Below are 13,193 nucleotides of genomic sequence, written 5' to 3' on the forward strand. Positions count from 1 at the left end.
AAACAAAAATTTGCTTTCCTTCCTACATCCCCTCATTCTGAAGACTGTACTCTCAATTCCTCCTCATTCCCTGCTACATGTATGTCTTCCTCAAACCAATTCCCTCCCTTTTCTGCTTTTCTTTCTTGCCTCTAGGATCCGCCTATTTCTTTCTCACCTCCACATCTTCATATGAAAGAGGAGGAGGTTGGATTGTGTTGCTACAGGAGTGCCCACATTCATCAACAAAGAGCAGCTGGGATGTGGTAGTGGTCTGAGAGGAGGATAGATTGGGTACACACCCCAGCGCTGCTTTCAGTCCTTTCAACTAGTCACGCTGAAGGTTGGCAAATCATGAAGTCCCTCAGGAGAAGTGATGAGCATTAATGTAAAGCTGTGTTGAAGCAAAACAATGCTTAAAAAATTGATTTTGTTGTTTGTTTTTTTTTTGGCAGATCTTTGAGTATATGGCATAACTTTTTCTTCCTGTCTTTGTTATGAGTTGTCATTTTTGCTATATAACCCACTTTGTGATCAGTGTGTGTCTACAGCAGATTAGCAGAATTGCTGAAACTTGGCTTGATGTGATCCAGGCAGTCGTTATTCTAAAAGAAAACAAATGGTTCTGTTTTGAAAGCAAAAGAAAATCCAGGTTTGTGAACCACATAAGCATCCTTTTCAAGGGAAGAAAACTATAGTGTTACTTTCTGGCAGAATACTTAAGTGGAGCCGCTTTGGTTATCAACTTTTTCCTGTGTTTTAGTATGAGTTTCACATTGTGGTGGTTGTTTTACACAGAATGTGTAAAAATGTTTCCCAAGTCCACATGTGGGTGGAGGATACAGCTGTTAGTTAAAACCGCTTATAGTAGTGACCCAAAGACCTGTATAGTAGGCCTGTTCCATGTGAAGCCACTCTGAACTCTGTGGAGAAGATGTAGTCCTGTTTTGGGGGACTTTAGTAAGAAAAAGGAAATTAGGCTTAAGAGAACTGTATGGCAGCCTTGGACAGAGACTTCCTTGGTGCATTTGGTACTATGCATGCCATGTGCTTCACAGTCTCATTTAAAAGCTCTTTGTTGCAGTATTATCATTATTTTTATGGAGCTGAACCACAAGTAAACTATTGCTGAAGAAGTATATTTGCGCTACTCATATTCTTGCCAATACCACTGAAGCTCATATAAGCGTGCAAACAAATGCAAAATTCTTCAACTGTATTGACTGCTGCAGAAGAGGGGAGAAAAGCAGCAATAAGGCAATCCATAGGAATTGTTACAAAGTAAGTTGCAAAGTCCTTAATTCAAAATCTCAAAATGGAGATTATATCCAATAATAGTTTACAGTTGTATATAGTTATTTCAGAAGATGTGCTTGTATGCCCTTTCATATTGACTGCTTTGTTACAGTTCTGAAAAGTATTTGTACAAATTTGAGCTCTAAATTATTTCATAGTTTATTAAAATTCACCTGAGTTGGTGTCACAAAGCTAGTTTTCTTGGGTTTTAATGTACTTTGTGAGAAGTTGGTTATTTTTACTTGCACACAGTGGGATACACTTGATCTCTTGATGGTGCATTCCTTTACCTGTGCCATACTTGGTGCTGAATTGGTTTAATGCTGATCGCTTTGTTTAAACTGAAACACAACAAGTGTACTTGTGTTTCCCTCCCTTGTAAGAGGGAGGATTTACCACATTTGTGCTTTTTCGTGGAAATTGGCAATGTTGATAAAAATTTGGTGGGACTAAAGCACAATCCCACGGACATCCCAAGCACCAGTGAGCTCTTGCTGCCTTGTGAAGCACTGACTGCTGCTCTCGCTGTCCAGGAACTGTTTCTTCCCTCTTTGGCAGAGCTTTCCTGTTCCCAGATTCACAGTAACCGCCTTGTGCTGTAGCCACAGTGTGGCTCAATGCCATGTTTGGCAGCTGTGTCACAGCTTGTTGGCTTTTGGCTTAGAGAACTGGACTGGAAGCATATTTAAAAGCAATACTTGTATGTGTACCAGAGGTAATCAAAACAATGCTTGACGTTGTTCCTTGCAAATGTGGAAAATAGCACATTGAGAGGACAGCTTTTTCTGTCAGTACCCTGGAACTGACCTTACTCCAGAGAATGTGTGAACCTGAAGACTCAGTGAAATGAGGGCAGGGTGTATGAAACTGACTTTGTAAGCAGTTAAGTGTATATACAGGCATTAGACATGCATTCTCTTTTGTATTGACAGTAGATACTGACATTTGACTAGTACCATACAGCCTATGTATGCATGGAATACTGAATTTAGTATTGGCAGTACCTTTCCAAAGTTCAGCAGAAAGAGACTGTTGTTTGGTGTTGGATTTTCTGGGTACTGCCATCAACTTGGAGGCACAAATTCTTAGTGAGGGTGGGTGGATATAACATAAGGTTGTGTAGACACTGTTGCCTGTAAAAGATGCGTTGCTGTCTGTGAATTCTTTGAGACAGCCAGTGTTGCAGTTGTTGCTTTGCTTTAGTTTTTAAGAAAAAATCCTGTGTTCTATCTAGTTGTCAAAATTTTAACCTAAAACTTCTCAGTTGCTGGTTGAAATCCCATGCTACAGACTTTTCTTGCAGTGGTCTATGTCAGATGCCCTGAAGAATTTGCAGTGATCTCCTAGCAATGTCTAATTTGTCATAGTGTCAGTCTGGCAAGTGGATTTTATATTAATGTAAACATAAAAAAAAGTAGTCCTTTAGCCACCTTTCCTGGAAATGTTTATTTATTTGGAGCCAATAAAGTATATTTTGACACCCTTGTAGGGGCTTAGTAGACTGATTGCTTGTCTGATTGACAAAAATATATATCCCTGATCTTAGGACTTTCCTTATAATAGAAAACCTAGAGTTATTCATGCTATGCTTTATCAAAGATCCCTCTTTTAAATCATCTATGTATTTTCTCTCCAATACTCAAAGGACAGCTTTGTGAGAAAAGGCAGTATTTTAGCAACAGAGTTGCTTTGTGGGTGTTTTTGTGTGTATGTGTGTGTGTGTGTGTGTGTGTGAACTTAACCTGGAGGATACCAGTGATAAAATTAATCTTCATGCTGCTGGAGTCAATGTGATAGAAATGTAAAGAACTGTTACTTCCACTTTCCTTCTTTTGCTGAAAATAGTACTTTCCCTAATGCAGTGTTTAATGAAATTATTTAAGAAAATGCATATCAGAAGTGTGAACTTTTTGCATTTTGCAAAATTTGAGTTTGGTAGAATTCCGCAGTTGTCTGGCTTAAAACTTTAGCTTTCCATTTTGTTGCATAGGTACTTCTAGTGCATATGATAGACATTTTCACATATCCTATACATATCTCTGTAACTGTATATAAAAAGTAGTCAGTGTATGGCTTTTGCCATAACTGCTAATGAAAAGAACGGCTGGAAGGATTGAAAAGAAGTTAAGCCTATTAATTTATGTTCAGTTGGAAGAAGAACTAGCTGATTACTGGTTTCCTTCACCAGCTAAAAGAATTGTGGTTAATCACAGAGGCAATATTGTGCATGTAATATTTAGCAGAGTATTTGGAAACCTCAGTCTTTGGACATTTTGTAATTTATAGACAGGGAAGATCCAGTTCTCAGCTGGGAGAAGTAGCTGATATGGAATGTACAGCTTGTGTATTAAAACACTTCTCAAATAAATGCCTTTTTGCATATTTGTTAGTGTATTCCATATGTCTGCCATGTGTGCTTCTTGCAGTATTACTTAGCATCTTCTGTATTTAGATCAATACTCACTTCTGAGTCATATGGTGCAACCTGTGTGTGTAAATGTGCTTGTGAGTGTCAAATCTTCAGCCTTTTAAAGTGGTAGTGCTGTCAGTACAGCTTTACAAAGTATGGTGATTTGATGTCAGGGCACTACCTCTTCAGTTAAACCAGTCTGTTCATTTTTACTGAAGATGTGAATAGTCAGATTTTTATTCCATGCTAAATTGGATGATACTGTAGATGAAATTAGAATGTCTACTACAGAATGACAAATGACAGTCTATTCACTATATAACTACAGAATGACAAATGACAGTCTATTCGCTATATATTGTAACATACATAAATATGTAGTCATATAATGCAACTGATTGTTGTACTGATAGTTTATTTGCTAGTGGCAAACTTTGATCTTGTACTTGCATAAATATAAGTCTTGTGTGTGAAGCACAGTAGCTTTCACTAGTTATAGAACTCCCTGTTCATGGTCTGCACTCAAAAGTAGGGGTAAGACAGCTTACATTCAGTTTATAACTGAATGAAAGAACAACTTTTGATCAAAAAAGTCACCTACTGGCAGCCTGGCAACAAAGTACTTTTCCCATTCCCTACAGTCCTTTCAGAAACTTGTGTGCTAGATACCCACAGTCTTAATGCAGACATCACTTTCCCATAAAGGATTAGACTCAGTGCCACAACTTGAATCTCAAGATAGGAATACTATCTTCCATTGCATTCTCCAAAGTCACAAATAGAAAACTGTAACAAATAAAAGGTGCTCTCACCATTGATCTTATTGATACAGGCAGATGTTTTTAAACAGCTTACTCAATTTTATTATTTGTTCAGCAAGAAATTTTTTTTTAAGCCAAAGCATAAACTTTGAATGAACCCTGGAGGCCCAGCAATACTCAAATACAGTGCAGGTGAGTTGATAGTTTACCTTTGGTTGTTACCTTGTGACTTCTAAAAAGTAAATCTACTGCTTTGTTCCATAATAAAACAGAGCGGTTACTGATACAGTTGCAAGCTGTGGCACTTTGTTGTTGAGCTGAAGTTGAGTATAGGCGGTTTTTGGCAAATAGCATGCCTTGTAACTTGCTCCAGCTGTTAGGCACTGATAGGTTTCACAGGCACATCTAACTTGTAAGGAGGCAGTGGCTAGCTTCTTATTCCTTAGTAGATACTTCTGCAGTTATCTGATGTATTTCTGAAGAAGAAACAGAGTTTTAAGTCTTGCTGTATAATTAGCAACTACATTTATATGTATATGCTCTGATCATCTGTAATTGAAACCAATGCAGAAATACTTGTCTTATATATAACTAAGCTTTACCAAAATGTCCAACGTGTCCCTTTTCCACTATGCCACTGTACCAGTTGCTTGATCTGTATTTACCAGATATCGGTGGTCTCATCTTCGATCTTGTCTCTGGTCTGCTCAGTAACTATTGCTTCTTCCAGTACATGTTGCTGCTTTCTAACCTTTCCCACTTTTTCCCTTTTAAATAGGAAAGGAGTCAGACCAGCTGCCACTCATTTAAGACGGGCAACTACTATTATGTTAATGGAGATGTAATGTTGAATTTTACTGGACCTGCAGTTCTGATGTTTAAACCCTTCATCACCTAACAGAATTGTGCATTTCTCTGGATAATATACTGGAGATGAGGAAGCCTACAGAAAAAAAGTGGCATGCTGGTTTATGCAATACAGTCTCAACCAGCTATGAACAACTATGCTTTAAGACTGCTTTCTAGAGATTAACAGATTAAAGGGTGGGTTTGAATCATTTATGTATCTACTTGGGTATCTAGTTCTTGCCATCAAAGACCATGATGCACCAAAACTAGAAAAAGCTTAAATTGTAATGGTGGCAGGGCAGGAATGTAAAGGGAATGACTACATATATTCAACTTTAACAAAGTCTATAGCACAGCTTATTTTAAATAGAAAGGAATTCCTTTAAAATGATTCCAAAGATGACATCTCATGTGGTCTTGTCACATCTTTGGCCTTCAACTCCCTCTTAGTCTTAGCTGTCAGAGATGAGGGTTATTGTTTTTGTGTTAGTGCTGTTTTGGGGGGGTTTAAGAGCTATTTGTAAGTAGCAGATTTTCTTTCTCTAAAATATGCAGTGCTAGAACAAGGAGGAAGATTACAAACTAGCAGTAGCACTCTTCCATTCAAGAGATACCAGAAAGGTGTAAGTTAATAACAGGCATCTGAAAAAAAATACCTATTGAAACAGAACGAATAATTTGTTCTAACATGACCAGTGAGCTTTGGGAAAAATAAGCAAATAAATAAAAATTCTTTGTTTTTCAGGAGTACCCAGCCAGTCTGTACTGGAACATGAAAGTGTCCACCCTTAGGAGTCCCAGCTCTTGGAGCACCAACTCTTCTGTTTGTAGGTAGTTTTGTTTCCAGGTATGTGTCCTCTTCAGACTTCCTCAGAGCCGAGCAGTTGCAAAGGCTGTCATGTTAAAAAGAGCTTGAACAGAAGTAACAACTCCAGCCTGGAACACTACCTAACAGTAAAGAGCTGCACAGTGAGTCAACTCAAATTCCCTTAGCAGAGGAGGCATTTTAGAAGGCTCCTCTCTTAGTTTCTTAGGTAGGAGTTTTATTAGATCCATGATGAAAGCACTGTCTTACAAGGGTACCACAGCCACAGGTACCAGTTGTGTTACGGTTGGGAGAATATCATCTTAGACCCTGGAGTCCTGTGTGTTTAAACTTCAGTTGCTGCTCCACTTCCAGAGTTGGGTGACAGGTTTGGAAAATATGCAGTTTGATTTTGAGGTCTCTTTCAGTCCCTCCAAGGGTTGTCTTGCACTTCTAAGGTCTTGGCTTTGTAGTAAGGCCAACACCTATTATGTTTCTCATCTGCTATAACTTCCTAAAGCAGCAGACCATCTGACAGGGTGCTTTGTTGAGCAAAAACAGTAATTGAAGTTTACCAGTAAAATAATTTCTCAAATAATATTCTGATTTTCTAGCTATTAATTAAAACTTAACCTAGCACTGAAGTCCACCACCATCTATGCATCTTTTAAATACCTCTGAGGATAGTGACTCAACTCCAACTATTAACTAATACAAGTAGTGATGCTAGGCATTAGATCAGAGGTACCTCTCAATTAGGAGATTATTCCAGGTCAGCAATTTTCCTTAGCTGCAGTTGATCTCCATGTATTTTGTTGCCATCTTTAAATGGTAGCTGAAAAGGACCTCTGATGGTCAGCTAGACGAACCTCCTGCCATACATGGGACATCTTTAAAGCCTTCACAAGTACTGATTCCACCACCTCCTGCTGAAGCAGGCTTTCGTGTCTACTCAGCCTGTTGTCCCATGTCACAGCTTGTTATATCAGTCACCTGACTCTGCTAAGAAGAGTTTGGCTCTTTAAGGAGTCTTTTCATTGCTGGACTGATTCTCATCTATTTGCTGAATAGCTTCCTTTTGCTTGCACAAGGAGCTGTTCTCTCAGCCTATTTCCTCTACTCCTGTCATCTTCAACATACCATAAACAAACTGATTTTAGTCTTCTGTATTATTCCTGCAAGCAGCTTTCCAATTCTTGCCTTTCATGTTGGAAAACTGTAAAAGACAATGAAATGTTACTAAATGTTACTGAAAATTTTAGAACCTGGAGTATTTCTTCGTGTTCTTAAAACCCTTGAAGATTTTTTTGCCAGCTTTTATAGAGGATTACTAACTAGAGCTTGTCATTTAAAGCAGACACACAAAGCATGCGCATCTCAGACTATGGAATAAAGTGATACCATGATTCATACTGGATTTTTTCCATGCTTAATTTGGGTAACTAAATCGGCATTTAGCCAATGTGCTTTAAAAAAAATACTCGCTTTAGGTGTACTGAAAGGAAGAGTTGTTTTCTGGTAGTTGATTTTGATATTTCTGTAGATGCTCACAATAAAAAGAGTATAAACCCCATGGAAGCAGGCTGTAGACTTCAAATGCAGACATACATAATCTGCAGAACAGGGCATTTCTTGAAGCAGAACAGGAAATCGGGCTGCAGTCCACCTTGGTTCTTGCTTCTGTAGAGGTAGACTAAAACCCATTTAACTCACCAATTGCATGGTCGTGAGCACGTGCAAATATGCACTTGAGGGTGCCTTTGGAGAGTTACCAAGCTCTGCAGGTTTCAGCACCACGTCTGCTGTTGTCAGTGCTTCTCAAGGCTCCAGCTTCTGTGATCAAAAGGCTTTAATAGAAGTTTTCATTCTTTCTGCTTGCTGAAAAAAGCTTGAAGTAGTAAAAGGAGCACTGGCTCAGAGAAGGGATATAAGTCTTTTGTTAGTGAACCAAGTAAATTTTTTGAGACAGTTTCACAAGTTAATTGCCATGTCTCTTTTTTTAAAATATGTAATTTAAAAAATACATTACTCCAAGATTATTGGAGAGAATTGTGTCTCTTTCAGTTGATAGTTCAGCAATGTTAGCATTTTAGTTTAGATCACAAGTTGAGTTGTTGAAACAAGTCTCTTGGTTGTTTCTACTTACTGTGCTTTGGTTCACATTACAGAGCGATCACAATCTGGATCCTTTTGGATGAAACTTAAATAGGAAGATGTGCTTCAAGCAGTGGCTAGAGCTATTCTAGGCAAAACCTCTGAAAAACACGCATCATGGGTGTAAAGTTCTCAGCAGCAACTTCCTCACTCTACAGACAAGCCCCTTATGGGCCACACTAACTGACATGGGTACTGGGAGCCAGTCAGCTCCCCCCCAGCCATGTCCTGCTGTCCAAAAACCTAGTAGCAGCCTAGGCCACAGCAGGATGGACTAACCAAGACAATTCCTGGTATGTGCTGGCTTGGAGGAGAGCTCTTGTCTCTGTCATCAGGCAGGGCTTTGAGGGGGCAACACAAGCCGTAACACTCCTGCACAATGCTCAGTCCCTGAGCAACCTTGAGGGCTCACATACGTTTGGCAGGAGGAATATGGAGAATCCTCTTATCAACTATCCTTCCCCCTGACCCCTGAGTTGTTTTGTAATACTACACATGTATACACTCCACCAATCTTGCAAGTTTGCTAGTTAAGAAGCCCAGGTCTTGGTCCCTCCTTAGAAGCTTGGAGAGAATAAAAATTAGATCCAGTAATGGCATTGAGTCAGTTACTCACTCTTTATCTCCAAAATGCTCGATCCTTGCAGAAAGCAGCTTCTCTCTGAGCATCGTAGTCCAAGTCATCTTGCTTTTCCTGCTGTTTTTTTGCCCGCTTTTCAGCCTGGTAAAGATAAGGGAGTAACGAAGCTTAGTATTTCTTTCGCAACTTAACTTTCCCTTAAAACTCAAGAGGATGAGCTTACAGGAGTTCTGAAGTAATGCTAGTTTATAGTTAGTTGATACTTGTCAAATATCATTCCTCTAAACTTCTTTCCCCTGCCATACCCCGCCATGAAAAAGGTAGACTGAATAGCTCAGTGACTGCTACTCTTTCCAGAAGATACAAAAGGAAAACAATGATATGGTTGGAAAAAATGACATAATGATATAGGACAGGATATGATCCATCATTGTTGATCTCTTTCTTATTACCAGCCCTCTCAGGTCATCCTCCCTGACCAGCACGGGCCAAGTCACCTTGGAAGAGGCTTCTGTTCCACTGCTCTGGGAGGAAGCTGGTCCCCAGCTTCAGCACCTGCAGTGCTTACAGGTAAAAACAAGCAAACAACAGAATACGCATATCACACCCACAGTAAGCTTGCTTTCTCTCTCCCGTCCAGGAAATCTAATCCTATGGCTTTAGAAGCGTGCTTCTGTCTGAAGGCATTGACAGGTTACAGCTCTTCTGTTTACCATTTGCTGGATCTGAAATTTCTGTACATCCATGCTGGCATCATGTTGTCTTTGTTTCATGTCTTTTTCCTTTTCCAGGTAGGTGTGATCTGCTGTCATCTGCTGATTACGATCTCTCTCACCCTCTGCTTTTTCTTCTTTCTCCTTCTCTACTTTCATCTTCATCTGTATTTTACAAAATACACAAAAAAGGATAGCCAAGGAGCTAGCCTGCTAAGCTGGAACTCATATCTTTTAGCAGAAGCAGCCCCGTATCAGCACTCTGATGAGCACGGTCATTGTGGCTGGCCAGTGTCCAAGCCCAGGGCTTTCAGCAGCCATGGCAGATATGCACTGAACAGAGAAGTGGGAGAGAGAGAGAGGGGCCAGGAAAGATGTCAGTAGCACTGATGGAGCATGCTGATGCAGGGCACCAGAGCCACCAGATATGATCTGGGCCAGGCTCCTCAGCTGCAGTGCAGAATCTGGAAAAATGTCTGCACAAATTGCCAACAATTCTGGAGCCTTCTAACTTTTGAGAGAGGATCATCACATCTACTGCTTACACCTTCTTTAAGAAGTTCATTCTGAAACTACAGATGGTAAATTTGAGAGGCAGCTGCTAAGTGAGAACCTGCATGTGCCTCTCACTTGTTTTTCTAGAATCTATGCTGTTTCCAAAAGGTATTCAGAAGTACAAGTATATGACAGAAAAAGGATTAAGAACAGGCTAGGTTTCTTACCATGGTGGTTCTGTGTTCAGCAATAGCTTCAATGGCAGCCTTTTGTTTTGCTTCTTTCTCTTTGATTTTTATTTGGTATTCATCTTCTACTGCTGCAGCTCCTCTAGCAAGACGATCATCTTCAACCTTAAATGCCTCATTTATCTGCGCAGTTAGTTGTTCAAGAGCTTTGTCCTTATGCACCTGGATTGCCCTGCAGAAGAACATGAGCTACTGTAACATACCAGGATATCTGCTCAGTTTACCTGGGGCACTGCTCCTACCAAAGCCAGCAATCCCACCCCCAACAGCACCAATTACTACTGGAACTAGTAGTCTTTTTTTTTTTTCTGTACTTTCTATTTCTCCCTCAAGTTTTAATTACAGAAAGATTGCCTACATCACAAAGTTTCAATTTTGCTGATACAAAATTGAGTAACATTTGTTACAAAATAAAATTGCAAGTTTGAATCTTAATGCTGAAAAGTGTAGCCCTAGACCTACCTATTAGTCTCAGCAACTTTTTCTCTTGCCAGATCAGCCATCATTTCTTTTTCTTTAATATAAGCCTCAATCCGATCATCTTCATTATCTTCTTTTTGTTTCTCTTCAGCTTTAATTGTTTTCTTTTCAGATACATACTCCTGTTTACATAGAAAACAGCCTTTATGTAGAATGAGATTTTGAAAACATAAACTTGGGGGGGGGGGGGGAATATAGCAAAGACTTCAGGCCTAACCTAATAAGAGTTCTTTGGTTGTAGCAGTGGTGAAGCTATAGAAAATTGTAACCCAAAGGTGGAGGAGCATTCTCATGACCTACTTACCACAAACTACTACAAGAGTAAAATCAGTGTCTGGTTGCAGCCCCATGGCACAGTATCTGTAAGTTATATTATTTCCTCTACTTTCCCGCTGGCTCCAACTGTACTGCTCCCATCCTGTGCATCAGTCACAGCACAGACTGAAGGCCTCAAACAGTAGGAGTCTGTAGAACCACTAAACTGTAAAGCACAAGGCATTTGTGCAGAATGCACAGTCATATAAAGAAATGGCAGTCATATACAGCTTCTATTGTGTATTAAAAGTGCAGAATTGGCAGTCATATACAGCTTTTATTGTGTATTAAAAGTTGGGAACAATTGAGGTAAAAGTTGTGTAACTGGGGTGAGAAGAGTATGGGGTGGGGGAGCAAGTGGGGTTTCAGTGGGAGTTGTCTCCTCTTACTCTCTCACAATCCAGTGAATCATCACAGTACCTCCACTTCTCCTTGCTCAAGCAGGCATGGGGAGGGAAATACTGGATGTGGTAAGGATGTCTTGACAGATTTTTCTAAACCTCTCCAGTCATAAAGGGAAAGACAAGTCAAAAAGATATTATGTTCAGTCTCAGACTAATTCCCTCTTCCCAACAAATGGCCTTAAAGAATGGGTACATGGAACCCATGAATTCAGTTCTCAAGTCAAGGACAATCTCCTTGATATCTATAGCAGACTTTTTCCATTTTAGAAAAGTCAATACTTAGGTGCCATAATACAACTTCCAAGAGGCCTTTCTCAAAGGCACAGAGGAAAGACATGGCTTGCGGCTGGCAGGGTAGGCATATGATCCACTGCTACTGAAGCTGTAAGCAAACCTCCTCTTGCCAGGAGGCCCATTTATTTGTGGGCCAAATGCAACAGCTTCACTCCAGGCAGCCAAGGTGAAACAAGCATTTTAAACTCTGACTTCCTGTTACTTACGTGATGCTGCCTCCGGCGTTCAACTTTTTCTTTCTCTTCCTTTTCTCTGTCTTTCTGAATTTCCAGTTGGTACAATTGGTTTGATAACTGTATTTGTTCCCCTTCTCTTTTGTCTTCTAGCTTGGCCAGATCTGCCTGATGTTTGTGCTCCTTTATTCTGAATTGGGAAAAAGTTGAATAAATGTGCTAGGGACTGCACAAAGTAATGAACAGGTGTGGATTCTGCACAGCTACAGGTATGTTTAACAGTAAGCCTTAATATTTTGAAGTGAAAGTAGAATGTCAGAGATTAAAAATAGAACCATGTTTTTTTCAAAGGCAGGTGCAAGTCCTTTGGCTAAAGCTCGGGTCTAGTGCAAGGGAGCTGGTTAAGCCTATACTAGCAAAAACAAGTATGACGTGTATAGCGACTCAAATAGTAGATATAATTTGGTTAGCCCGGTTTAATTGTCAGCCCACTCACTGTCACAAGCTGGGCCATTGTCAGCTAGCTGACTTCCAAGCAGTGCCACAGCACTGTGCAAGGCGTGGCCATGGTCATCAGCCGTGTCAGTAGGATCTGCGAGTGATTCTGGGCAGGGGGCATCGGCAGTAAGGAATTTTGCCTTAGAGAAACAAGCCGCTTGTTCTCATTGCCAGAATCTAGACAGTCTCTTTTAACTGACTAGGTCTGCCCCTGAAAGCAAGAGACGTTTGTGAAGCTGGAAAAACGGAGTTACGGAGGAACAAGGGGGTGACGAGTTTTCAGCCTGACGAGGGAGCGATGCTGAATCAAACAATGGTTTACGAGCAATGAGTCACCCGCTCCCGCCTCGGCTGGTGCAGGGTCGCCTCAGCCGCGTTGGCGCCAAAGCACTCGCCGCCTGTGCTGTGTGCCCCCCCGCCGCGGGCGGTGCAGGCGGGCCCCGGCAGCAGGGAGCTGGTTACGGGGTGATGCTTAACCCAGCCGCGCTCCCCTCTGCACGTCGCCGGACTCACTGCGCCAGCTGCTCCTGGGCCACCGCCCGCCGCGCCAAGTAGCGCCCGCGCTCCACCTCTGCCTCCCGCCGAGCAGCGTCCGGCCCGTCGCGGTCCATCCTCGGCTTTTCTCCGCTGCGGGTCGGCCCAGTGCCCGACTCTCCGGGAAGCGGTAGCGTCTGCTGAGAGAGAGCCGTATCCCTACCGACAGCCCGGTGTCCCGGGGAGTCGAGGCTCGCTCTTCCGC

The 13,193-nt window shown here is 41.2% G+C and overlaps 1 protein-coding gene across 1 annotated transcript; it reads right to left on the bottom strand.

The window, feature by feature from the left end:
- Nucleotides 1-7,593: 7,593 nt before the first annotated feature.
- Nucleotides 7,594-13,147, bottom strand: LOC130607008 (cilia- and flagella- associated protein 210-like). Its single transcript, XM_057423735.1, has 7 exons — nucleotides 12,968-13,147; nucleotides 11,990-12,146; nucleotides 10,753-10,892; nucleotides 10,270-10,462; nucleotides 9,548-9,712; nucleotides 8,871-8,975; nucleotides 7,594-8,009 (listed from the first exon to the last, which is right to left on the bottom strand). Exons 1-6 carry the CDS (start codon nucleotides 13,063-13,065, stop codon nucleotides 8,874-8,876), a joined length of 855 nt encoding a protein of 284 aa, XP_057279718.1. The 5' UTR covers nucleotides 13,066-13,147; the 3' UTR covers nucleotides 7,594-8,009; nucleotides 8,871-8,873.
- Nucleotides 13,148-13,193: the final 46 nt, after the last annotated feature.

The sequence above is a fragment of the Pezoporus wallicus genome, unplaced genomic scaffold, assembly GCF_028554395.1.
Source record: "Pezoporus wallicus isolate ANWC-B61680 ecotype Strahan unplaced genomic scaffold, APGP_CSIRO_Pwel_v1 contig_1181, whole genome shotgun sequence".
NCBI classification, from domain to species: domain Eukaryota; kingdom Metazoa; phylum Chordata; class Aves; order Psittaciformes; family Psittacidae; genus Pezoporus; species Pezoporus wallicus.